This window comes from Mustela putorius, unplaced genomic scaffold, assembly GCF_011764305.1.
Source record: "Mustela putorius furo isolate JIRA1106 unplaced genomic scaffold, ASM1176430v1.1 tig00004007_pilon_pilon_pilon, whole genome shotgun sequence".
Lineage (NCBI taxonomy): Eukaryota > Metazoa > Chordata > Mammalia > Carnivora > Mustelidae > Mustela > Mustela putorius.
Genome location: NW_025422145.1, coordinates 12,857,614 through 12,883,739, shown reverse-complemented (window position 1 = coordinate 12,883,739; position 26,126 = coordinate 12,857,614). Strand labels below are relative to the sequence as shown.

At 45.5% G+C, this 26,126-nt stretch overlaps 3 protein-coding genes across 7 annotated transcripts in view; 2 read left to right on the top strand and 1 right to left on the bottom strand.

The window, feature by feature from the left end:
* The window catches only part of NAA60 (N-alpha-acetyltransferase 60, NatF catalytic subunit), a 70,292-nt gene that overhangs the window by 19,188 nt on the left and 24,978 nt on the right, over nucleotides 1–26,126 (top strand). Inside the window, exon 1 of one of the 3 annotated variants that reach the window (XR_006604339.1) lies at nucleotides 22,526–22,709. The exons of 1 other annotated variant lie outside the window; for it this stretch is intronic. The gene's annotated coding sequence lies outside the window, so the exon portion shown is untranslated. Of the gene's footprint in view, nucleotides 1–22,525; nucleotides 22,710–26,126 lie in introns of those variants that run through there. One more of the 3 variants, XR_001179037.2, reaches the window with a different exon arrangement.
* ZNF174 (zinc finger protein 174) overlaps nucleotides 1–26,126 on the top strand; it is a 60,368-nt gene that overhangs the window by 21,449 nt on the left and 12,793 nt on the right. The gene's annotated exons all lie outside the window — the stretch shown is intronic.
* Nucleotides 120–7,879, bottom strand: ZNF597 (zinc finger protein 597). Of its 3 annotated transcripts, none has more exons than XM_004750552.3 (4): nucleotides 7,685–7,879; nucleotides 7,430–7,514; nucleotides 6,436–6,562; nucleotides 120–4,324 (listed from the first exon to the last, which is right to left on the bottom strand). In XM_004750552.3, exons 2-4 carry the CDS (start codon nucleotides 7,460–7,462, stop codon nucleotides 3,210–3,212), a joined length of 1,275 nt encoding a protein of 424 aa, XP_004750609.1. In that variant the 5' UTR covers nucleotides 7,463–7,514; nucleotides 7,685–7,879; the 3' UTR covers nucleotides 120–3,209. The 3 variants fall into 3 exon arrangements, with proteins under 3 accessions (XP_004750609.1, XP_004750610.1, XP_004750608.1); XM_004750553.3 differs by having other exon boundaries at nucleotides 7,723–7,879; XM_004750551.3 differs by having other exon boundaries at nucleotides 7,613–7,878.

The window sequence follows — 26,126 nt, the reverse complement described above, 5'->3', positions numbered from 1 at the left end:
GGCTATTAACTACTGCAACAAAGCTCTAAACAAAACTATATTGAATCCAACTCCTTCCAGATTAACTAAATCACACAATTTCTTTAGTTATAAAATATGAACTGTTGACATTTGAAATCTACTGAAATAATGCTGCTTTTATTAATGATGGCTTGTTAATACACCCTGGTATTCGGGCAACCACATTAAGGACTTGTTTGATACACATCTTCATCTCTGTACCAGCAACGGAAACCACATTTGTTCGAGTTAATTTCCTTAGTACAAAATTCTCACCCTGCATAGTATATCAATAGCGATGCTGCAAAAGATAGTAAGCCAATCATTCATAACAGTAAACTGTGTTTCTCATCCTTATATTAATTTTTATCAAGTATTTCGTAACGCTAACATACTGGGCTAATATCTTCAAGTTAATAACAAACTGTGAAATCTAGCTCCATCAGTCAACATTGTAAACAGAAAGATGAAAAAGCCATCATTATAAAACAGCATGGATCTCATTGGTGGACTGACTCCTTCCTCCAACTTTTTGGGCTCAGAGCAGCTTGAATTACATCCAGCAAATATAATTAGGTGAAGTGTACAATAAGGCAACAACTGAAAATATGCTTCTTTTACAGTAACTGACACTCAGGTTTTTTTTTTTTTAATTTTTAATTTTTTTTGGCATACCAGTCATTAGCAATGATTATTCCACCAAAAAGTTATCTTAATTACACTCAAGTGTATGTTAATGTTTTTATAGAAGTGCTAATTTTCTAATATCTTTAAGGAGGTTTGGCATAATCTTACAAAATCAGAAGAATAAAGAAAAATGTAAAACCTGAAGCCTCATCTGAGAAGGTGACTTCACATATTGAGGTGCAGAACAGCATTTAGGGCATAAATTCTCACCTTCCCCCATACTGTTGTAGGAGCAAAGCAAAGCATGACAGCTTCCATCTTTTATGTCAGCCCCATTCTGTCCGCTTTCCTTCTAGGACAGCCTTCTCTACTTTCTGCAGCAACTGCACGAGTAGGGGCCACATTCCCAGTTTCATTCCCCAGCCTGTAACTCTGTTCAGCCACCAAAAGCAGAAGCAGGAGAGCTGATGGACAGTGCTTTCTGGCATTTAGCAAAGATCATTATATCCCAAAGTTGGCTGATAAGAAATTTAACTGGAGATCATATTTCTACACAATTCTAAGTCCCCAGAGATCTGCTGAAGAACAACCTACAGATGACCTCACTTTTTAATTTAAGACCCTAAAGCCTTAGCAGACTGGCGTCTCATATTGAGTCGAGACATCAGAGTCTAGTATGACCTTGACATTCAGAGCACAGGGTCTCAGCAGTGGATCTGCAAACAAGAAACAAGAATAACAAAAAGGGCGATAGAAGTGGGTGAGCTGGGTTAGTCTCCATTTCCCTCACTCACCAGGACTATTTTCTTGCCTCTCAGCAGTGGTAAGAGCTTACAGCAGTAGCCAGCATGTCTTTGTATACTCAGTTCCCAACGTGCTATTCCACCGAAAGACCACACCTTGCAGGTACTGCTCTCCTAAAGAGCCCTGTTTCTGCTCGAGAGCTTTCCCAGCAGTGATCCCGTGCTAGTCAGTGCTGGACTTCCATACTGTTTCGGAAGAATTAAGACCATTCTCACATCCTGTTCAAAAGTCCGTTAGAAACTAGTTTTGCTGATAGGCACACAATTTTGCTGTAAAGAGAAATTGTGTACGAATGTATATTTGCACGATTCCCTGATTCTTTAACATTAGCAACCATTCCGTTCAACCATATTTTGCTCTTCTATTTATATGTAACAGCAGGTATCTAAAGACCTATATATTTTCAAGTAGTTTGGTTAAACTCTAATAGTTTTCTGTATATGTTTTTCTTTGGCAATCAGGAGGATTTTTTTTTTTTCATCAAAATCCAACTAAAACCCTAAGGACTGTATTCTGTAAAGTTTGCAATCTCTGATCGGATCATAGGGATGGGAGATTGAACTGGGAGTCTTGGGGAATCTTTCTGTTGCTTTATTACCATACACGTTAAGTCAGGCTTGGGATAAAGCACAAAGGCAATGAAAGGGTTCTAGGATGCGTGTGCACAGGGTAGCCTCCATGATGACCATCCTCACCCACCCATCTCAGCCTTCCTGGCTGCTTGCGGACCTAACACAAATGCAGACACATAACAGGATTGAAGAATGCACAACCTTCAGCATCACAGAGACCCAAGGTTAAATGCCAGCTTCAGCACATTGCTATTTTTTGTCTTCGGCAAGATACTGTCTTTACCTCTGTGGGCTTCAGTTTCCTCATTTATGAAACAAGGATAGCCCTTTCTCTGTCACACTTACCCTGAAGATTAAATTAGATAATACATGTGAAGCATCTAGCATGTTCACTGAACAATAATTACTCTTATTCGTAGAAAGGCAGGTAATGTGCTTTGGTAGCAACTTGGAGGTAACTCCTTCCAGAGAGGAGCAAGTATGTTTCCCTAGGTCAAGTCCAGGCACCAGAAAAGGCTATGGGCAGACTGCCAAAATTCCTTGCAAATGTGTCACAAAGGCCAGTGGCATCATATGTGAGAATGGAACTCCACGAATACTAATAGCCATTATGATACCAACTTGTCCACTTAATTTGGGAACCTTTCACAGCAGGTGTAAAAGCTTCTAAACTACATCAGAAAATCATGTATGAAATATCATTTCTTACAAATGTTACATTTAGTTAAGACCCCAAAAAGCATAAGACAGATATAGACAAATTACTTTCCTAGATACTAGGTCTGCAGAACTGGCAAAAAAAAAAAAAAAGAAAGAAAGAAAGAAAAAGAAATGAAGAAAAGAAAAGAAAAGGGAAAGTTTCCTTCTTCTAAAACTTACTTAGAAACCGTGTAACAAAAGTAAAAGAACATCTAGGAACACTTTCGTTTTAATGAAAACTGAATTAAAAAAAAAGTCCTTATCATTCTCTGACTCATACAAATAGAATGTGTACAGGGAATGAGTTACTGAGTTAAAATCCTGGCTTCACGCACTAGCTGACATTGACTGCTTCCTCAGCTATAAAACAGAAGTCATAATGCCTAAAGCAAGTTCTGGTGGGTACTAAGTGACATGGGATGCATGTAAAATGCCTGGCACATAAAGGGTAACTGGTCCCCAGTTTTCAATCCAGATACTAAGAAGCACAGCATTAATGAAAACTTGCTAGATATACGTGGTGGTTTTCGTATGGGTTTGCTGATGAACAGTGAGATGCATATACAACCTGAAACCTTTCCCACATGTGCTACATTTAAAAGGTTCCTCTCCCGTGTGGCTCTTCTGGTGACATGCAAGCTCTGAATCCAGAATAAAACTTTTTGCACATGTTTTGCATTTATGGGGCTTTTCCCCTCTATGAATGCTCTGATGGGAAATGAGCTCAGAAACACGCAGGAAGGTCTTCGCACACTCAGGACATTTTAAGGGTTTGAATTTTGAGAACAAAAGTAGATTCTCCCCACAGTCGCTGCAGTGTTCAGAGTCATCCTCATGACCCTGCTCGGGGAGAAAAAGGTGCGAGGGCTGCCCGAAACACTTCACACACCGAGGGCACTGGTACTGGGTGGCTGACATGTGCGTTTTCTCACGCAAACCCAGATTTGTGTTCTGACCAAAATATTTACTGCAGTTGGTACATTCATAAGTTTTAGCAGTGTGGATTTTCTGATGCTGTGACAATCCTGGGAGCCACGTAAAACCTCTCCCACATACGCTACATGTGTGGGGTTTCTCCTTTACGTGGATATTCCTGTGCCGAGACAGATGTGAGTGCTGGCGGAAGCTGCTGCCACACTCAGCACACTTATAAGGCTTCTCACCAGTATGGATCCTCCTGTGTGTCCTCAGATTGGCTCTATGATTGAAAATCTTCCCACAGTCACCACATTTATACTTTTTGTCCCCTGAATGAGTTTTCTGATGCAAAACAAGGTATGAGTTATCACTGAAGCTTTCATCACATTCAGGACACTTGTACAAATTTTTGGCTTCTTCCCCAGGAAATTCAAGAATTTCAGAAAGTGCTCTGGTTCCTAAACATTGAGATAGTTCTAGTAATGGGGTTTGGTTTTCAATGGTAACTAATAGGCTTATGAGCCTTTTCTTGCAAGCAGGAGCTCCACCTGATACTTTCCTTTCTGGGTCTCCAACTCCAGTCTCGGATTTTTCTGGGTAATAGACAAGGGGCACAGTGATGGAGGAGTTTTCTGCGGCAAGTTCTTCAAATCCTGTAGACTCTAGATTCAACCGTTGAGAAGTCTCAGTCTTGCCTTCCCCTCCTGTTGATAAAACAAAGCAAAACATAGACAACACCCTCAAGTGGTACTGCGGAAAGAGCAAGCTACTTACACAAGGACCAAGAACCCACAGAGGGCTTATCCTAGACCCCAGACACTCGTACTAAACAAAATCAGGCTGGCAGGCTCCACTGACTTCCCAGAGGATCGAGGTTGTTGGTCCTCGAGGGGAGGAAGGGGAAAAGAGGTATAACTGAATTAGGGTCTAGCAGGATGGGAACTAAGGGAAATCTTGGTAGATGCTGTCCAGGGGAGGTTTCCGATTAATGCCCTGAGTCTCAAGAACTTTTCATCATTTACGCAATCTCAAGTGACTGCTGAGCGACCATAACTGGAGTAGAGACGGGGATTCCTATTTAGGAGAGAAAGAGAGCAAGTACGTATTTTTCTACCTAGCAGAGAAATAACATGGTTATTAGAAATAGTTTTATTGTCACCAGGAGAGTTCTTCAAAATTTCTTTACCTCTCCTGGAGGAAAGATCAAGGTAGAGCTGCCATGCATACAGCAGCCAAAGACAAGTGGTCTCACTGCTAGGATGGCTGACAGAACTTGAGCTGCCAAAAATCTTTCTTCCTTAATATTTTTCAAAATATTCTTGATTTGTAAAGCCAACATATCAATATAAAAAGGGTCTTTTCCTTCCAGAGAAACAGCCCTATGATTGCCATTGCACACTGCCTGGGATGGATTTCTGGGCTGCAGTGCAGTGTGGGAATCCAAATGACACCCTGTGGTTTTGCTGTTTTGAGGAGACCAAATTCAGGGATGCCAGGAAGGCTAGAATTTCACAAAAAAGTACTGCAGAAGAGGCAGGTGCCCAGGCAGGGCTGTAGACATCTAGGTAGGGCAGAGTATTAAGACTTGGGCAGAGTATTATTCTGTAAGTGCACATGAGTATCCCAGACTGGGAAAAGAGCCATCAGAAAGGAACACAGAACAATCTTCAGAGTTCACACTACATACATAGTTCAATAGTTCATGTTTCTGACAGCCAAGATGGAACACACAAGCTATCAGGCTCCATCTTCAGAAAGACATTGCCTTAGCAGCAGGTCATATGGGCCCTAGCCTGAAGGCTGCTCAGAACACAGCCTAACAAAGCAAAAAAGCAAGCCATGAAAGGATCATACCAATCCCAAGTAACTTAAATACAAAGTACAAAAAATAGTTTTAAAAGTACAACAAAAGCCAACATCCAGCAACAGAATACTGACAATGTCCAGCATTCAATCAAAAATTACCAGACATGTAGAGAAGCAGAGGCTATGACCCATAACTAGGAGCAAAATCAATGAACAGAAACAGACCCAGAAATAACACAGATGATGAAACTAGTAGAAACAATGTTAGAATAGCTATAACCATACTTCTTAGGATCAACAAGGTAGAGGGAAACACGAACATGATGAAGAGAGAGGTGGAAAATATGAAACACGAATTAGGATATAGTTCCAAGAGTCAACCCTAGTCAGAGACAAACTCTACTCAGGTATGGGAACATTTCTGCATGTAGTTCCCCTTATGTGAAAATGGCATAGCACCCCCTTAAGAGTAAATCAATTTCAAATCTTTAGTAGATAATAGTAACCTATACTCATTAAGTTTTGCAAGTAAAACTATGAATTGACTTTTTTTTTTAAAGATTTTGTTCATTTACTTGACAGATCGAGATCACACAGGCCAGAGAGACAAGCGGGGCGGGGGGGGGGCAGGGAAGCAGGCTCCCTGCTGAGCAGAGAGCCTGATGCAGGGCTCGACCCCAGGACCCTGAGATAATGACCTGAGCTGAAGGCAGAGGTTCAACCCACTGAGCCACCTAGGGGCCCCTGTGAATTGACTTTAACAAATATTTGGGAAGATTACTGGGTACTGTCATATCTCGTGTAAAACCACAGTCACTATACTAGATAGGATTTTTTAAGAAATCATCACATTCTCTGAATACCACACTGTCACGCAAGCTCTTGTTCTATCCACACAGATCAGACAGAGGTAGGTCCCATACCCCCATACCAACATGTGAATGAGACATGGAATCCTGTTCCTAGAACTGACTGAAGTTCGGAAATGCAGGAAAACCAGCTGCCTTACCCATCAAGACCACATCCTTGAAACACTCCTGGGTAGTGTCTCTGCTGAGGGACCTCTGGGCAGGGTGCAGACTCACATACTCCTCTTGAGAAAAATACACAGCCAGATCCTCAAACAGCATTGGCCCCTGAAACAACATGAGAGCCCATCTCAGGGTAGGGGGACCCCAAGGCGACCCCCTCAGTTTAGGGACTGACAAGAGCTACAAACATCAGAACCACGGGAGGAAGGGGCTTGGTGTAAAAGGTTCATGAGTGCTGGGGATGGTGTTAATAAATAAATGGGTCCTAAGTGTGGTGGTGGAAACTAGGAAGGAGTAAAAATGGACGTAATTTCTGAAGCAGTGTTATAGGGGCCAAGACAGTAAACTGTAAGGAGTTCTAGAAGAGACTTCTAGAAAAGATGAGGGAACTCTCAGGGAGGGAAACCATTACGTACAGATGCTCTAAGGGAAAGAAAACTGAGCAGCCCAGGAAGAATCATGAAAAGGGACAGGGGTTCCAGTGTTCTCCCAACATCCTTTTGCTTCCTAGTCTCCTCCTCCTTGCAAGTGACGCTCACTGCTAAGCTCTCTTTGGAATCAAATCCAGGCCTAGTCCTCCTTCCCTTAGTTTATCCGTCTTCTAAAGTAACAGTACCTCGTCGCGATTACGAATCATCTGGGGCTTTCGTTTCTGTGTTTATTCAAAAGGTGTGGGATATGCCTAGAAGTCTGCAAGTTTAAGCAGTATTCCAGAAAGCCACTTTGAGGAACTCTGATAGCCTTCTCCAACGGGCCCTACTCCCAGTTGGTGGTTCTGAAAGGAAGAATGTGATAGGCCATTTCTCCCAAGTGCCTGGTCCATGGACAAAGACAGCTTCATCGAGGAGCTATTTGGGCATCGGGAGCCCTCCCACTGAGACGGGCATTCCTAGCTCTCTTCCGAGGGAAGGCAGGCAGAGGCCGGAAAGTAGCGACAGGAACTGGGACCCCGAGAAGGGACCCTGTTCTTACCTGGGCCCCCGTTGTCGGAAGCGTGGACGCCATCTCAGGGGCAGGGAGTGCCTTCCTCAAGTGCCACACTGACTTCGAGACAGATCTAGGAGGGGAGAGAATATTCCTCAGAGGAGCCAGTTTGGCTGCAAAGCCCCTCCGTGCACTATCAAGGCTTCCTCGCTTTCCCAACCCCTTTAATACCTGAGCCCAAGGCTCCTATCCGCAGCCCAGCCTCGGCGGGGCCGACTCCTGGGCCGGCCAGGTCCCACCTACCGCTCCAAGACTAGTGATGTTAGAAAGTCTCCCGCTACCCTGTCAGAAGGAGCAGAGGGCGACGCCCGACTGGCACTTTAGACGGAGAGCCACAACCACTGCGAGTCTCCCACGCTCCTCTATGCTGGAGCTGCCGGGAAAGCAGCCGGAAACGGCCCGCCCCCTTGCTGTCATTAAACTCTGCCCTGTGACTGGCCAGAGCTCCTCCGAAGGGGGCAGTCCTTCTTGTGTGTTGACCAATCGAGTCCGTTAACGGAGGACCGATGCCTCAACGGCATGCTGGGAGATGTAGTTTTCCTTCTGTCTCCCGAAGTATGTCCGGTTCCGCTGCCTGCGTTTCCCGGGTGAGCTGCGGGCAGCTAAGTGAATCGGTAGAGTGTGATGAGGTAGGGTGACCTCGGAGCGACGTAATGTTTCGGGGAAATTGGAAATTAAGAAGACAGGGAGACTCCGAGCCCGAAGGACTATTTGGCACCGAAATGTGGTTTCGGGCGGCAGTGCCCTGTGGGCCCAAAATGTGGGTCCGGCCGGGGTGAGTGAGGTGAGTGGCCAGGAGTGCAAGTCCTAGTCTTGGCCTGAGCAGTTAAGTCCGCTGTTCTGGGCGGACTGTGGGGCCGTGGAGTGAAAAAGGGTGTCTTCTGCGTGGACAGAGTTCAGATCGGCTTTGGCTAGGTTGCTAGGCTCTGATCCAAAGCATTTTAGGGGAGTTGTGTCCCGCGGCTGTGGCCGAGCTGAGCCAAATGAGGCTCAGAGCCACAGCGGATTTCTAGCGGACGTAGAGCCTTTGACTTGCTCTGCGAGGCGTGAGCAATACCTCATATGCGGCCTGTCCTATTGCCACATATTTTATACTTCATTGGCCTTGGGTGCCCTGGTGTAGGGATTTGGAATTTAAAATTGAGCTCCTTCTCAAGCTTTGCCACTGATTGCTCGGGTCATCTTGGCCAATATACGACTTTGCTTTCCTAAGCTGCAAACAGTTCCAAATGCTTCTCCTCGGAGGGTGGTTTCAAATAAGTTGTCAGTTTACAAAGGTGCCAATTTACAAAGATGAAAAGGCAAGGCTAATACGTACCTTAATAGAAAATACTGGGTAAATCTCAATGTATTTTCTTATTCTAGGAACACGTTCCTGTATCTAAAAGGTTACTCAAGAAATGGTTGCATGGTTATTGAAACAATATTTTCAGAACTGATAAAATAAGTAGTGGGAACCGGTGGACTATCCGATGGGACAGTTTCACTTGCAAGTAGCAGAAAACCCAACAAAACCGTGTTCTAAAGTAGCACAGGTGCAGATTGGTTAGTTCAGTGGCTCGGTGACACAGTCAAGGTCCCAGTGCTTCGATATTTCTCCTCTGCCATCCTTAGCATATCGGTGAAAGTGACAGTGGAAACCACATAATACATGCGGATGTGCATTGTGACAGATACCCATCCTAAACCGGTAATTATCAAAGATAAAAAGACTATACCTACCATAATTGGTTTTGACCAACCACAGTTCACCCCCCAGCACTGGGGGAAGGACCCAGCCTCCCCTGGCCAATTACCTGCACAAAATCAGGGCTCTGTCGGAAAAGAAAAAGAAGGAAGTAGAACAGATGTCAAATAGGTAACTAAGATCATCTGCCACAAGGGACATCTCCTGCCAGCAAAGAGCTAGGCCTTCTGAGAACGGGTCCCAAAAGAGGTATTGGGGGGAGGGGGTGGGGAAAGGTGGTAAAAGGACTGGTGGAAGAATAAGGAAAAATTTCCCCACAGGCTAGACCGTCCAAAGCATAAATGTTGAAGAAAAGCTAACAGCCTGGTTCATAGAGGTCTAAACTGAAAGCACGTTCATCTTTGACTCATGGTAGTGCTCAAGTAGTCGTGTTACCCCCCACCTTTGTGCTTATATTTAACGTTATTTTTATGTCAAGGATATCTCATTTAGGGCTCACAGGCTCCTGATTTTGATTTTTGACTCTTTCACCAAGAACAAAAGGCTCTTGTGTCTTTTTCCTCCAAACTTTGGTCTCATAACAAGGAGAGAAACACAGTTTCCACTGACCAGAAGTGAAGCTTGTGGTGTTAACTCAATGGATAATCAGAGAAGGTTATCTCTGAAATAGGAAAGGAAACTAAATCTTCCCTAGACCCTGTAAGTACTGAAGTTAAGCAAGTACATGAAGAAAGGGGCTTGAGAGATGGATCTTGTTTAAAGTAAAGAGATGAGATACAGAGCCCAAGACCCAAGATTGAAAGGATAAGACTGAATTATATGTCCAAATTGGATTTTTAAAAATCTGAGATGCTTGATGATATATCCATTATATGTTCAAGTAACAGATTTTTTAAAAAGATTTTATTTATGAGAGAGAGAGAGATGTGTGGGGCGCCCCTCCAGTAACAGATTTTAATTGTCAAAACTCAAAAATCCTGGGGTGCATGGAGACTGCTTAAGAGTCTCTCTCTCCCTCTGCCCCTCTCCTCCCTGTCCTCCCTGTCCCCCCAACCCCGTTCACTTACACACTCTCTAAAAAATAACAAAAACAAAACTAAAAGACCTCAAAAATCCTTCTGGCACAACCTTCTGACAATCTTCTTCATTTCAGCCTTTAAAATATCATAATAATCTGTATGTATTAAAATTCTTTTGTAGCCAAAGATCTGTTGTCTCTCTGGAGATCACATTATCTTTTTAAAAATGAAAAATAACAGTTTTTTTTTTTAAGGTTTTGTTTATTTGACAGATCACATGGAGGTGGAGAGAGAGGGGAACAGGCTCCCTGCTGAGCAGAGAGCCCAATGCAGGGCTCAATCCCAGGACCCTGAGATCATGACCTGAGCTGAAGGCAGAGGCTGAACCCACTGAACCACCATGGTGCCCCCCCAAAATAACTTTTTATAGGAGCATCTGGGTGGCTCGGTCCATTAAGCATTCAGCTCGGGTCATGATCCTGGGGTCCTGGGATCAAGGCCCAAGTCGGGGCTCCCTGCTCGGCAGGGGGCCTACTTCCCCCTCTCTTTCTGCCCATCATCCCCCTCATGCTCTCTCACTGTCTCTCAGTCTCAAAATAATCTTTTAAAAAATAATAACATTTTATTATTAGAAAAAGCAGTATGTGTGCATTTTAGAAAGTTAGAAAATACAGATATGAAAAAAATAGAAAATAAAAGTGCCATATTCTTATCATTCAGAGATTACCATTGTTCCCTTTTAAGTATAGATATTTTCCCTAGTAAGTTTCAACATAATTTCCAGAACAAATTGCTAAGTTTGGCGTTTTTAACATTCCCAGACAATACTGTTTTTCAGGGTTTATTATTTAAAAATAAGTATGTTTCTAGTCATTACGGCCTTTGTATCCTTCGTGAGATATAAATACCAATGAGAAATTGTCAGGGCCATGTCAGAATGTACCAGAAGAGAAGATAAACAAGATTAGCTTCTTCTCTCAACTTCAGCAAGAGGCTTTTCTCGCAGGAATCCAGAATGCATGTCGGGGCAGTTAGGAACCTGGGCTCATTAGTATCCCGTCTCTAATGAAGGGAGTGGGGGTTGCTGGTTATGCCTGCAGGACTTACTGTCACAGCAAGAGGCTGTCACGACTTTGAAGCTAAAATTACCTCTAACTGGGCAGGAATTCCTTCATCAGAGAGACCAAAAAAGAAAGAGAAAGCAAGGAGGAAGAGAGAAAGGGAGGAAGGAGGAAAGAAAAGAAAGAGAAAGAGGAAGGAAGAAGGAAGGGAGGAAGAGAGGCAGCTAAGGGCTCTCGGTTGTGCCTCCAGTAATTCATACTATGGCAACAAAGTGCTTTTCCTCTTGTGTCAACTCTAACAGAATTCTTTCTTAGTCACTGAGGATAGAAATACTTCCAAAGGAAGATTCTGGACCTACTGATACTGATTGATTATTGCAAATAGAAGCTGTAAGCAGAGACTCCGGGAGGCTGATAAGATCTACAGAGCCTACAGGTTGGGCACAGTGAGGACAGAGAAGGAACAGCGAGTTGGAGAGTAGACCAGAAGACTACATGCTCAGACAATTCATTTCCCCCCGAAGGACCCTACAGATTGAGCCTTTGGAGATCAGGGGTTTAATGAGACACTTGACCCAGGAGTGAACAAATCAGCATGGAACGGCCAGGAGGGAAGTGATGGACTTGCCTTGTTTTCCCCTGCAGCAGACAGAAAGGCTGTATTGGAGGACCAAGGTGCCGAGCCAGCCCGAGCAGGGAGAGGAGTTGCAGAGAGTGAGTCAAAGCTGGCAGCGTCTTGGTGCAGATGGTGTGCTCACGGTCAGAGGAAACCCACTGAAATGAAACCCATTTTTTTAAAAAATGTTATTTATTTATTTGACAGACAGAGATCACAGGTAGGCAGAGAGGCAGGCAGAGAGGGAGGAAGGGAAGCAGGCTCCCTACTGAGCAGAGAGCCCGATGCGGGGCTTGATCCCAGGACCCTGGGATCATGACCTGAGCTGAAGGCAGAGGCTTTAACCCACTGAGCCACCCAGGCGCCCCTGAAATGAAACCCATTTTATTAGTCAAGATTTTTTTTTAAGATTTTATTTGTTTATTTGACACAGAGGGAGATCTCATATAGGCAGAGAAGAGGGCAGAGAGGAGGAAGCAGGCTCCCCGCTGAGCAGAGAGCCCGATGCGCTTGATCCCAGGATGCTGGGATCATGACCTGAGCCAAAGGCAGATATTTAACCAACTGAGCCACCCACGTGCCCTAGTCAGTATTTCTTAAATATTAATACTGAATGATAGAGGGTGGATAGTAAAACACATGCTTTTGTTTTGCTGGTAGGTGAGTAAAGGAGCATATTTTTTAATAAAGTCTTTATAAAGTAATTTGTCTCTAGTATACATATCATGAGGTTCAGAACTCTTCATACCATTTGACCTTGTAAATCTAATTGTAAATATCTACCTGTATTAATTGGGCATCCGATTTCATTAACTATACACAGAGACCCAAAACAACATTGGCTTATACAAATAGAAATATATTTTTCTCTCACATTTAATTCAAGCCGGTTTGACAGCTGTGCCCTGGAAAGCTGCCTGGGAGCCAGGCTCCTGCTGCTTTGCACTTCCCTACTCGTAGGGTATTTTCTCTCCTGACTCTCAGACTCCCAGTCCAGCTTGGCTCACTGCCCTGTCTCAGTCACAGCCAGCAGGAAGAGGGAAAGGAGGGCACGTCCCTTTCTTTTCAGGGCAGAACTTGGAGGTTGCATGTGCCACTTTGAGTCCCATCCTATTAGCTGGAACTTAGTCACATAGTCAGAGAACCACACCTAACTCAAGGGAGGCTAGGAAACAGAAGTTATTCTGGGTAGCCCATGCCCAGTTGAAAAGCAGAGGCTGTATCACGATGAGAAGAGGAAAGTAGGGCCGCCTGGGTGGCTCAGTCTGTTAAGCATCTGCTTTCAGCTCAGGTCATGATCCCAAGGTCCTACGATTGAGTCCTGCTTTGGGCTCCCTGCTCAGTGGGGAGTCTGCTGCTCCCTCTGCCTGCCTCCCTGTGCTTGTGTTCGCTCTCTGGCATATAAATAAATAAAATCTTTTTTTAAAAAGAGGAAGGAGAAGAAGAAGAAATTGGACACTGGGACATCTGGCAGCCAGTGCCATGTTATCCTAAGGAAATGTGTTGAAAATGGAAAATCATGAAGGTGTTTATTGCAGAATTATGTACAGTAGAAAAAAGTGGGAATGACCTAAAGTCTAAGAATGTTTCCTCTTTCTCAGGAGGAAATATCACAGCCAATTAACATGTTATTTTTAAGGAGTTTTACCAAATATGGGGAAGTGCTAACATTAAAAATTATTAAAGCAGGCGCGCCTGGGTGGCTCAGTGGATTAAGCCGCTGCCTTCGGCTCAGGTCATGATCTCAGTGTCCTGGGATCAAGCCCCGCATCATGCTCTTTGCTCAGTGGGCAGCCTGCCTCTCTCTCTCTCTCTGCCTGACTCTTTGCCTACTTGTGATCTCTCTCTCTGTCAAATAAATAAATAAATTTTTTTAAAAAAATTATTAAAACATATCAAACTATACATAAAATACTATCATTATTAAAAATACACTGAAGAGAGCAATAAGGAGACATACAAATGCTGAGTGATCATCTTGGGCTGGCAAGCAAAGGGTAATTTTTTCTTCTTTATACTCTTCTATATTTTTCTTATTACAGTGAGTACGTATTACTTCCTTTTTTTTTTTTTAAAGATTTTATTTATTTATTTATTTGACAGAGAGAAATCACAAGTAGATGGAGAGGCAGGCAGAGAGAGAGAGAGAGGGAAGCAGGCTCCCCGCTGAGCAGCGAGCCCGATGCGGGACTCGATCCCAGGACCCTGAGATCATGACCTGAGCCGAAGGCAGTGGCTTAACCCACTGAGCCACCCAGGCGCCCTATGTATTACTTCCAAAACTAGTCTGGAGTTGAACTGTGTGGGTCGAAATTGCTCCCTGCAGCTTAACAGCTCAGACATCTTGGATTCATTATTTGACCTCTTGAGGCCTCAGTTTCCATAGCTGCAAAATAGGAACAGCGAGTGTGAATACCTCATGGCCTGCCTCGTGTTGTTAGGATGATTAAATGAGATACTATGTGACACAACACTCTAGGATACAAGAAGTGCTCAAAAGTATGAGCTTTATCATTGAAAAGATTTTTAGGGATGCCTGAGTAGCTCAGTTGCTTGGGCATCCCATTCTTGATCGTGGCTCCGGCCTTGATCTCAGGGTTCTGAGTTCAAGCTCCGTGTTGGGCTCTGTGCTGGGCATGCAGCCTACTTAAAAAAAAAAAAAAAGTTTATAAATAAAATCATCAATCAGACACATCTGCATCGTCCACATAGAGCTTCGTGTAATGACGTGTTTCCCAAGAACTTCGAAGAAGGGGAATAAGGCTGAGCTCTGAGAATTAAGCTGAGAAAATTGAGATGAAATCAATTTCTTCAGAAATAGCAAGTAACTTTAAGCAAAGCCTGGAAAGTTAATCAGGCTGGGATTTGTGGTTCGGAAAAGGAACACGTTTACAGAGGCGCCTAGTCTGAGGGGACCCAGCAAGAGTCTGGCATCCTCCTAGTGCTCCTCAGGCAAAAGAAATGTTGAAAGAAAGGGACAGGCATTCCTGACAGCAGAGAAGGGTCTCCTGTGTTGGAACAGGGCCCAAGTAAAAGATCTATCTTAAGATAGATCTTAATAGATCTATAACCATGAACAGGTAAGCCAGTATTTGGTTTAAGTCTCAGTCTTTTGTGAGTCCGAGCAGTAAGCCCAGCTTCAGGGTGTACTGACAATATACCAGAACCAGACCCTCCCAGTGTGCTGGCCTGACCCTCTAAGACCGGGCCCAGCGGCCACATGGTTGTCCCCTGCTCCATCTGTCTTGGTTCTATAGCAGCAAGCAGGATCATCCTTGGTGACCCACATAAACCCTTGGAGCATTTTATACCCAATGGGAATTTCACTGGAAGCCAAATATTTGGTTCTTGGTTGTAGTGGCTTTGATCCATGCAAATGTTAATAAACCTTTCAGGGGCACAAATCAGTAATCTCCCCCATCTCAAGCCAGTCCAAGGAGGCTTTTCCTCTCCCGGGGGTGCCCCCAGGGTGGTCCAGAGCCCTCTCAAGCCCGGCAGATGTGGTCTGCCATCTACTGGGCTTGCCATGAAGTGGCTTGGTCATAGTCTGTTTCTGGGACCCTGGAAAATGTTTTCAGGGTCTTCCTGGAAAGCCTGACTTTTGAAACCCAGCTGTCCTCCTGGGTGAGTCAGGACAGGATGGGCATCATGGTCGACAAAATGGGGACAACCATACCTACTTCTCAGAGTTGATGGCAAGCATACAGGGTCCCTGAGGAAGGACTGTAACGCAGGGTGTAGCACATGGCAGATAGATGTTCAGCAAACTTGTGTTGACTCATAGTCCCTTCTAAAAGTCTGAGTGTCGATTGTCGTGTGTCACCACTTCTGTGGAAACCCTTATCAGGCCATCTTGTAGTCATACATCTGCTTAAAGGCAGAGAATGCATTTCAGTGGCAATTTGTACCCACGGCCCCTGGTGCAGGGGCCAGCTCTCTTAAAGCGAGGGAAAAAGGAGGGAACAGAATCCCGTATCTAAGCTCAGCCCTCACCTCACTCATATTTGCTTCTTTTTTAAAAAAACATTTTTAAAAATTTATTTGACAGACATCACAAGGAGGCAGAGAGGCAGGCAGATGGGGAGGGGGAAGCAGGCTGCCCACAGAGCGGAGAGCCCGATGTGGGGCTCGATCCCAGGACTCTGAGATCAAGACCTGAGTCGAAGGCAGAGGCTTAACCCACTGAGCCACCCAGGTGCCCCACATTTGCTTCTTATTGGTAAAAATACCATATTGCTTGTGCGTGTAAAGATCTCTGGGAGGATACAGGGATCCTGGCAATCGTGGTTATCTGGAGAACTCTGGCACTTGAAGTCAGAAAGAGGAAGCCTACTTTTCAACTTTTCTCCTTTTGTTGTGGTTCTGAAACTTGGCTATGGGCTTGCATATTTGTAAAAAAAAAAAAAAAAAAAGGTTTATGTTAGGGATGCCTGTGATGAAGTTCCTGAACCTAAGTCAGGTTCGGTGAGATGAGGAGGTTCGGAGCCGACGACTAAAGAAAGAATTCTTAAGAATTCTTGGTGCAAAATGGTGGTTTATTAAAGCACGGGGACAGGACCCGTGGGCAGGAAGAGCTGCTGCCCCAGGTTGTGAGGAGTGGCTGGTTATATACACAGGAGTTGGGTAGGTGAGGACAAAGGGGTGTCCAGAAGGGCTATTGGGGCAAAGAATACTATCAGGATATTGAAGGCTTAGTTGCTATCAAGTAAAGACAATTGGGAGTCTCCTGGTGGAATGTTACATTCCTGCTATCAAGCATCCTTGTTAATGAGATTTAGGTTTAGAAGAAATTGAACTTTATTTACTTTTCCTTCTACCTCCGCCTCCTTCGGTTTTTTGATGGAGGGGAGGGTGACATTAGGGCTTGAGGAACTGAGTTTTGAGTCTTTGAAAATTGGGCTATTGATAAGGTAATTTCTTTGTTGTAATCTCAAGGACATTTGCAAACCAAGGGAGACTCCTGTCTTGCAGGATTGTGATCTCAGCAAGTTAACTATTTATCATTTTATGGCAGTCAGGGGTGCCTGAGGAATGCTACACAATGGAGGGGAGCGGATGAAGGGGGGTGGGGTGCAAGGCGCCAGCTTTTGCTTTGTCCTCAGCCAGCCTCCTGCTCCCTCATCACCTGGGTGGCTCACTCAGTTAAGCATCTGACTCTTCATCTTGGCTCAGGTCTTGATCTCAGGATCATGAGTTCAAGCCCCACATTGGCTCCACACTGGGTATGGAGTGTATGATGTGGGAAACAAAGCCAAAAGAGGAAGCAGATTTTCTTGCTGCTTACAGCCCACTGACAAGTCCTTGAAACAGGCAGAATGACCTTTCTCCAGAAACTCAACTGCCTCAGTGCTGACACCATGGTAAGCAGAAGGAAATCTTAGTCCACGCCCCATCTGCCAGGAGCCTGTAAGTCTACTTTAACACGAATTCCTTTGCAAACTTCCTATTTCTCTACCCCCCAAGATAAATGTTAGCAATCATCCTCCAAGTGCACGGCGACCACTGAAGGGTCTCATGACAGTTTTTATTAGGCAGTAATAAATGACCTTTTCCTAACAATAGCTAGCCCCCTCAGGGTCATGGAAACCTTGTTTCCAAAATACCTTGGAGGCTCCTGCTGTCCCTAACCCCTCCCAACTTGAAGGTATGTAATCGAGTACTCTTCGAGTACTCTTCGTGGCCCCAGTGCAGATTTTTCTGCCTATGGATCCTGTCCTTCTGGTTTAATAAAACTACCTTTTTGCCCCAAAGATATCTCAAGATTTCTCTCTTGGGCGTTGTCTCTGAAGCGCATCACTTCAAACCACATTAGAACCTACTTTAAAAAAAAAAAAGAAAATAAAAAGTTTGTGTTAGGAAATCTCCCTTCCCCTAGTTAAGCCCAAGCAAAAATATGTTGGACACATCTGTAAAAATCATATAAAGAGAAATATAAATGGCTAATAAAAATAGAAAAAAGTGATCAAACTTACCAAGAAATACACATTAAAACTGTGAGATCTTTTCACCCAGATGCAGAGAGGTAAGGAATAATAATATCCCATGTTGGTGAGGACAGAAGTTTTTTTACTCTTGGTGTCAGAAAAAAACTGGTAAAACCCTTTGGGCAGGGGTTTGTTGCCAAATTGAAATGTGGTCAATTAGAAATACTTTTGAGGGCGCTGGGTGGCTCAGTCGGTTGAGTGTCTGACTCTTGGTTTTGGCTCATGTCATGATCCCGGGATTGTGGGATTTGGCCCACATTGAGAGTCTCCTTGGGATTCTTTCTCTCCCTCTGCCCCTCCCCCAGCTTTCTCTTTCTAAAATAAATAAATCTTTAAAAAGAATGATATTAACTAACATCCTACGAATTGTCCCTAAGGGAAAAAAAAATAATCTGCAATGTGTGCAGGTTTCTCTACAAAGTTGTTAGTTAAAACACTGTCTAGAAGCTGAATGTGTGGGTATTGTAGGGGAAACCGTGATTGCCAGACCCCGCTATTCTTGCCCCCAACCCTAGTCTGTCTGTTGACAGAGTAGAGAGTAGGGCCCTAGATAGGGGGGTATGATCCACAGCTGGAGTAAGAGAGTAGTACCCAACTTTGTTCCTCTGGCCAGATGAGACACCAGGGACCAGAAAGGAGAAGTGAAATTTTAAATGTCTTCATTTCTGGGGGCACCTAGGTGGCTCATTCCATTGGGCGTCTCTGCCTTCAGCTCCGGTCATGATCCCAGGGTTCTGGGATCGAGCCCCGTATTGGGCTCCCTGCACAGCGGAGAGCATGCTTCTCTCTCTCCCTCTGCTGTTCCCCTTGCTTGTTCTCCCTCCCTCCCTTTCTGTGTCAAATAAATAATTACAAATATAAATGCCTTAATTTCTGGAGAGATCTTGACCTTGGAGATTCATAGAACAGTGAGTATGTATTACTTCCAAAATTAGCAGAATAAGCTGGGGCTTGGGAAGGGCAGGACCAACCCGGGTCGATGGGGGCTTGCTGCTCGCCCGGCCCGAGAAGCCTGCATACCTCCCTGTCTCCAAGGCCGGGAGAGGGTTCTGCATCTGAGGAGGCAGGAGTTGAGGGTTTCCCTTCAAGTGCTCCCTGGAGCCCTGTCTCTGCTTGGCAGCTTGGAATGCAGCTGAGCTACTACTGGGGTATAGATTGCTGGCTCTGCTCAAGGGTAGTAGCTCTAGGTGTCTCCCTGCTTGACCCATGGCCATGACTAGGCAAGAGAACTATAACGGTACAGCAGAAGAGGCCTTGCAGCCAGAGGGAGGAGGAGCAGACAGAGTGATCAAAACACACAGCTCCTGATGAAGCAACTGGAGGAGACCTACGACCACACCAGCCAAATCACTGAGCCAAGAGACAAGGGGATGACCTTATTATTATCTTTTTATGTATACCAGAGCCCTGGATTTATGCATTTATTTATTTTTCAGAGAGAGCGCACACACACTAGCACAAGCAGGGGGAACAGCAGGCAGAGGAAGAAACAGGAGGCTCCCCGCTGAGCAGGGAGCCGGAAGTGGGCCTCCTCGGGACCCTGGGATCATGACGTGAGCGGAAGGCAGACACTTAACCAGCTGAGCCATCCAGGCATCCCAAAGGGCTGACCTTAATTGATTAAAGCAATTAGGGACCATTTGGGGATGGAATTTTTTTTTAAGAGGGCAACTACCTTGAATAGCCCTTGTAGTAACACATAGTAATGTGTGGTACCTCCTTGTCCCGAGGATAAAGGAGATCCTGTGTTAGAAGCTTAATGCAGTGCTAGGCAGGTAGTAAGCCCTTGGGAAAACATTTTCTCGTTTGTGTTTAAAAGAGTGTTTTTAAAGTTTGAATGGATATACATGCCCTTCTCAGTTTTGACAGTTCATCTTAAAGTACTGTGCATAGAACCCTGGAAACAACAGAATGTTGTACCTCTGTCATCACATAGGAAAGGCTTCTCAAACTTTAATGTTTCAGTGCTTCAAACTTCCAATGTTTTTAAGGCTTCTCAAACTGTAAATCAACTAGGGATCCTGTTAAATGTAGGTTCTTAACTAAATGCAAATTCTGATTCAATCTGGCTGAGGCCTGAGGTTCGATAGTTTTAACAAGTTCCCAGGGATACTGATGCTGCTGGACCACAGGCCACACTAAGTAGCAAGGGCATAGGTAGGGTTTCACTTCTGTTACTGGAGGGGTTTATCATTGCACCCATTTTCCATGGATGGAGAAAGAAGAGGAGAAAAGCAAGCAATTTCCTTTTGTTTAAAGCTCATCTCTTTATTTAAAAAAAATTTCAGGCACCTGGGTGGCTTAGTTGGTTGAGCAACTGCCTTTGGCTCCGGTCATGATCCTAGAGTCCCACATCCGGCTCTCTGCTCACAGGGAGTCTGCTCTCCCTCTGACCTCTCCACTGTCATGCTCTCTCACTCTCATTCTCTCTCTCAGATAAATAAAATCTTTAAAAAAAATTTTTTTTTCAAACCTGGGATGCATGGGTGGCTCAGTTGGTTAAGTGTCTGCTTTCAGCTCAGGTCATGGTCCCAGGGTCCTGGGATCCAGTCGTGCATCGGGCTCCTTGCTTAGCAGGGAGCCTGCTTTTCCCTCTGCCTGCCCCTCCCCCTGCTTGTGCTCGTGCCCTCGCTCTCTCTCTCTCTCTCTCAAATAGATATATTTTAAAAATCTTTAAAAATTCCAAACCTGGGGCGCCTGGGTGGCTCATTGGGTTGAGCCGCTGCCTTCGGCTCAGGTCGTGATCTCAGGGTCCTGGGATTGAGTCCCGCATCGGGCTCTCTGCTCAGCAGGGAGCCTGCTTCCTCCTCTCTCTCTGCCTGCCTCTCTGCCTACTTGTGATCTCTCTCTGTCAAATAAATAAATAAAATCTTTAAAAAAAAAAAAAAATCCAAACCTGAATCTTTGGAGGAAAAATGCAGCAAACCCCTATATACCTGTCAACTTAGCTTCACCAACTGGTAACATTAACGCAATTTGCTTTTAAGACACAGAAATTGCCTACGTCACTTTCACCTTGTCCATTGGTAATAAGTTTGGCATACACCCTCACTTGCTGCAAGGGAGGCTGAGAAATTACAGCCTGCCTTAACAGCTATTTGCTTGCTGTAGGGGGAGGGGTTCTGTTACTACAAGAAGATGCGATAAAGCAGGTATTGGAGAAGGAGGAGAAGAAAGATTTGTGGGACAATAGACAATAGACAAATCTGACACATTGACCCCTTAAATCTTGTAACCAGTTGTTCTCTTGAAAGTAGATTCTGGAAAGATCTGAGCTAAAATTGCAGCCCATCTCTGGAAAGTATATAGGACTTAAAACTGTATTTTACACACCTACCACATTGTTGACAACTGTTCTGCCCTCATTTATCTTGCTGTACTGTGTGGATCTTTTTAATCAACCTTAATTTTTTTTTTGCAACAAGTTTAATTTAAAAATAATTTAATAATGACACACTAAATATAATTGTGTGGAGTCCTCAGAATGTTACAAATGGGCCCAAACACAGTTCACTGCAGCATGTTTGCTTATAATGGCATGTTTGTAGACCTTAAACATGTTGCACTGGCAAGCTGTAAAGAATATTAGATCTTTTTTCATTTTGTTCAAGTGTTATTCTCAGCTTTCTTTAAAAAACAGGAACTTACAGAAACTGTTACAAAAAGGAAATACACAGGTTGCTTTGTATAAATCAAGATTCCATCCGCCTCTACACATCACATTATGTAGACAGCAATAGATTTTTCCTTGTTTTATATTGCCTTGTTACTTTTTTAAAAAATGTTTTATTTATTTGAGAGAGAGTGAAAGAGAGAGAGCACAAGTGGAAGGTGGGGGAAGGGGCAGAGTGAGGGGAAGAATGCGGGGTTCCGGGCTGAACAGGGAGTGGGAAGTGGGTAGTGGGGCTGGATGGCAGGACCCTGGGATCATGACCCCAGTGAAAGGCTTAAGAAAGGCAGTCGCTTAACCGACTGAGCCATCTAGGCGCCCCATATCACTTTTGATCTGTTTATTCCAGTTACTTTGAAAACTTCTCATCTCTTCACTTTTTCCTTTTCAAAATGTTAAAAAGAATTTGCTTTTAACTTTTCTGAGATAGTGTTATTTTATTTACTTTTATTTGTGATAGTTTATTCTCTTGGATAGGAATTAAATCTTTTTAAGGTGGATCCTTTTAGCCTTCGACTGTAAGCAGTTCATTCTTATTCCATCCTTTGGCTGCGTGGACCACTTTTTTGTGAAGGCAAAGCAAAAATTCCTGTTTTAAAGTTACTATCAGATGTTGCTCAACACGGATTCCCTACTGTACATAACTTGGGTTCGATCTTGTGCTATAGACCCTCCGGCACCTTGAGTGCGACCGACCCCTACCCACTGGCGCGGCGACAGCCCTCCACAGCCTTTGTGCGGAGACAGACTGGCTGGAGGCAGCGTCCACGCTGCCACGCTTCCGGGGCTCGACGCCCGCCAGGCGCCGGGGATGGAAAAGCCCAAGGCCCAAGCGAGGGGAGCGTCAGCCCAGGCAGGACTGGAGGGCGGGGAGCAATCCCCGTCTTGGAAGCCCCCGCTCTGCGTATGGGCGCTCACGTCCGGCCGCCGGACCTCATCCGAGGCCTGCCCGGTCGTAAGATGGCGGCGGCGGCGTCGGGCAGCGGCGGCGTCAGGCAGCGACGGCGGCGTCCCACGTGGGGGCCGGTGACCAATGGGCTTCCGGCTTGCACCGCCGGCCCGGCGCGGGAGGCGGAAGTGCCGCGGGCCGCCGCCGCCTCCGTCCCGGCTGCGGCCCCTGCCGGTTACATAATTCGTTTCGGGCTCGAGCGGCCCCACTTCTCGGCATCCCGCGACCCCAGGATGCTTTGAGCCCCACGACGGCGTCCGCTGCCGCCGGCTCCCGTCCGAGGTGAGGTTCCCCCGGCTCCGGCCTGTGGTGGGACTGGGGTCGTGAGGGAGGGGGGAGCCGCCCGGACCTGAGCGGGCCGGGGGAGGCGGGGGCCCGAGGGGTGCGGGACGGCTGGGGCGGGACCCACGCTTCTGGGTGCCCAGGCGTGTCCGCGGGGTGACGAGGGGGTCGCGGAGCTCGCGCCGGCGGATGCTGAGGGGGGCGAGGACGGACGCGCTTTCCCGCACTCTCTTCCGCCCCTGTGCCCTCTTTGCCTGAGCGCCTCCCCCCGGCCAGGCCCCAAGACGAGTTGGCGGGGGGAATTTGGGACCAGCGGTCAGACTGCCCCTCGTTTCTCTCCGGGTCGCCCTCCTGAGGAAGGGCCTGGCCTTTTCACAGGTCAGCGGTTCTCCTGACCTGCCTTTGCTTTGGTACTTGTTGCGCGGATTGTAGTTATTTGCCGACTTGTTTGCCCTCCTGTGAACCCTTGAAAGCTTGGGGCTCTGTCTTCGTCGTCTCTGACTCTTTCGTCCTCAGTTCTACCTTTTGGTTTTAAAGACAGGTGAATACCTTACGTTTCTGGTAGTTTGCAGACTAGCCATGCAGACCCTACAACAGCTCTGACCTCCTCCACCAGATCGGGCGCTTCTCAAGCCTGGGAGCCTCTAGCTCCCGTGGTGTGTCCCCGTGAGAAAATTGTGAGGGAGGCTGTGGGCCTTCTCTGGACCACTGACCACACATACCTTTATGCCCAGCGGGTGCCAGAGCCCAGGACCTGGCGTTACTCTGCAGTGAACGTGGACATGGGCTGCCTGTCAGGCAGTGTCTCTCTCTGTCAAGTCCTGAGCCATAAGATTTTGTTACTCACTTGTCCCGATGGAAAAGGATAGCAGGCCCACACACTCACTCCCTGCGGTGCCCGAGTGGTTGTTAATTGGAGTGTCAGAACTGGAGAGGACATTGCTGATTGCAGAAGTGTCACCAGCGGACTTAAGGCAGAAACCTCTAGTTAATGATTAATTGAGTGATCCAGAAAAGGTCCGTGATTCCAGGTCATCTACAGAAATACCACAATCCCTGTGACATCTTGTGATGTAGAGATGTGAGAAGTTACTTGTTCGGCCTGCGAGACAGGAAGGAGGGGAGTCTTGAGCATCATTGAATTAAAAGGGGCTGGAGCAAAAACAAATTCTCTGTCTCTCACAAAAATCTCTGAATTGCCTTAAGTTTGGAGAAGAATGGAATAAACACTAGAAGAAACTCAGGGGTGGCTGAAATGTAAGTCTTGGTCATCTTTTCGAGTGGACAGATCAGTCATGGCAGTGCACACAGGTCTTCACTTCACCCTGTTTTAGATTTTGTATCTGTAGCAATCAGCGTGCAGATTGGCCCTGGGGAATGCAGTGTGCCAGAGCTGCTTCTCCATTGGGCCACAGTTTGCTACAATTTCATCTCACTGAGCTTGCATGCTCAGTGCACGCTGGGATTCTGTGAACAGTTAAAACTTGTACAAAACAAAGTCAAGGCATAGTGTGCTGTTGACAGGCCAGAATAAAAAGTACAGGCATGTTTTTAAAAGGTCTGTGTGTAGCTTTTGCCTCTCTGTAACTTGCAGGACTTTGTCATCTGTATTTTAACCACACCCACTCAAAGGCTTCAGATAGGACTTGAAGTTGCTTGGGAACAGCATGCCTCAGTCTGGGTTGGAAGAAAATTCCTGGATGTTAGGAGATGTGAGAGATAAAAAACACTTACCCCTGAACTGGGGTGACGCTGTCATTGCTGACTGGATACTCAGCTCCAGGTCTGAGTCTCCGTGTACTGTTAGCAGCATTTTGGTTTCTGGCAACCTGAGGTGTGTTTAGACCAGATGGACACAGCATTCTTACACGGCAGCAGCCACAAGTAACACAGTGTAGGGGAGAATCCTGCGAGCTCTGAATTTAGGTTGGCGCATGTCTTTGCAGTGCTGAAATAGCCTGGGGGTCTCAAGTGTTGGTGACAGCTCTCCTACCTGAATAGAGAGCTGGCTGCCTGTCAGGCAGTGTCTTCTCTTAAATTGTGGCTCCTCTGTGTCTAAGTTTTATCTCCATTATCTTCTCTCGATATCTCTTTCTGGAAGGAATCCATGAAGCCCTCATCGTTTTTCATCACCGTTCCTTGTTTGTGACAAGCAAGCTCAAGGTCTAGACTCCACGTCAAAGCTGGTCTTGCATCTGTCTGTGTGCGTTGCTTTTAGGTAAATGCCAGTCTGCAAATAAGGCTGCACCTCGTGGGTCTCTTTCTGGCCAAGTTCAAATGCTGATTTTTTTTCTTCCACCAAATACTTGTAAGTGTCTTTGATAATGTCAAGATTAGGTCTCCTTCTCTAAATACCATTCTTTTCTAGCATGACCTCTGATAGGAGCCAGCTGTCAGGCCAGTTCTGAGTCAGCAGAAGTCCTTCCACCGCTGGTGAAAGAAAGACCCATGCATTGGAAAGCCCAGTGAGCAAAGAGTAGGTTAGTATTGTGCTGTGAACCCTAAGGCATTTGCTCAGTGCTCGTGGAATGATAGGAAGGAGGTCTAAACAGGGAGCCAGAGCTTTCTGCAGGAAGTAGTTTGGGGTCCAGGTCAACAGTTGAATGAGGCTCCCAGGAGCCTGAGTGCCCCTTTGTGGAGGCCAGCAGACGTGCCTCAGTCAGACAAGGCAGCCACAGCACTGAGCTGAACCCGATGGTCAGGTAGAGAAGGAGGAATAGCACATGAGGGCTGGTCCCTTGTTTGTCCTGTCAGCGTCTCAGACTCCTCATTTCTTCATCTGAGATCAGCTTCCTGCTCAGGCAGGACCCACGTCCTGGAAGGGGGTAGAACTACCTATGAATGTGACAGTGTGGACATTATTAAATGTGTGTTTAGATAGTGAGAACAAGTACCCATTTTGCCCCCAAATGGGCTCTTAGGGCCAGCTTTTACCCCATGGCCTTGAAATAGCATGGCATTTTGGGTACAAATGCAAGAAAAAACCTTCTAAAGACAGATTGACAGTTGTAAAGAAGCAAAAAGGAGGTGCTTGTGGAAGGCGACACAGGACAATGGTCTGAGAAAGTCTTTGCTCCCTTTGCTTCCGTAGGAACACCAGAGAAAAGTATTTTGTCATTGTTAACAAACAGCATTAAATAAAAAATTCATCCAGTTTCTTGTTGAATAGTTACTGTTGTTAAAAATCAAATCACGTTCCTCTTTTTTTTTTTTTTTTTTTATTTCCTGAATTCCTGAAATATGATCTATTTGGGCAGCTAAGTATTGAAATTTGAGCCCATCCTGAAAATGACCAAGAAGAAAGCAGTTTCGTTATATAAAAGAGCTTGTAGGTAATTGTCCCTGCGATACTGAGAAGAATTCTTATCTGGAAAATGTTGGTGCAGTAATATTTACACCTTTTCTGTAGTGTTCTTG

Bases quoted from the DNA above. Each gene is read 5' to 3' on its own strand.
- ZNF597 (XM_004750552.3), bottom strand. From the start codon at position 7,462: ATGGCGTCCACGCTTCCGACAACGGGGGCCCAG. The intron at 6,563-7,429 runs GTAAGAACAGGG...ATGTTGTTTCAG, and splicing joins TTCCGACAACGGGGGCCCAG to GGGCCAATGCTGTTTGAGGA. The intron at 4,325-6,435 runs GTAAGGCAGCTG...TTTTATCAACAG, and splicing joins CAAGGATGTGGTCTTGATGG to GAGGGGAAGGCAAGACTGAG.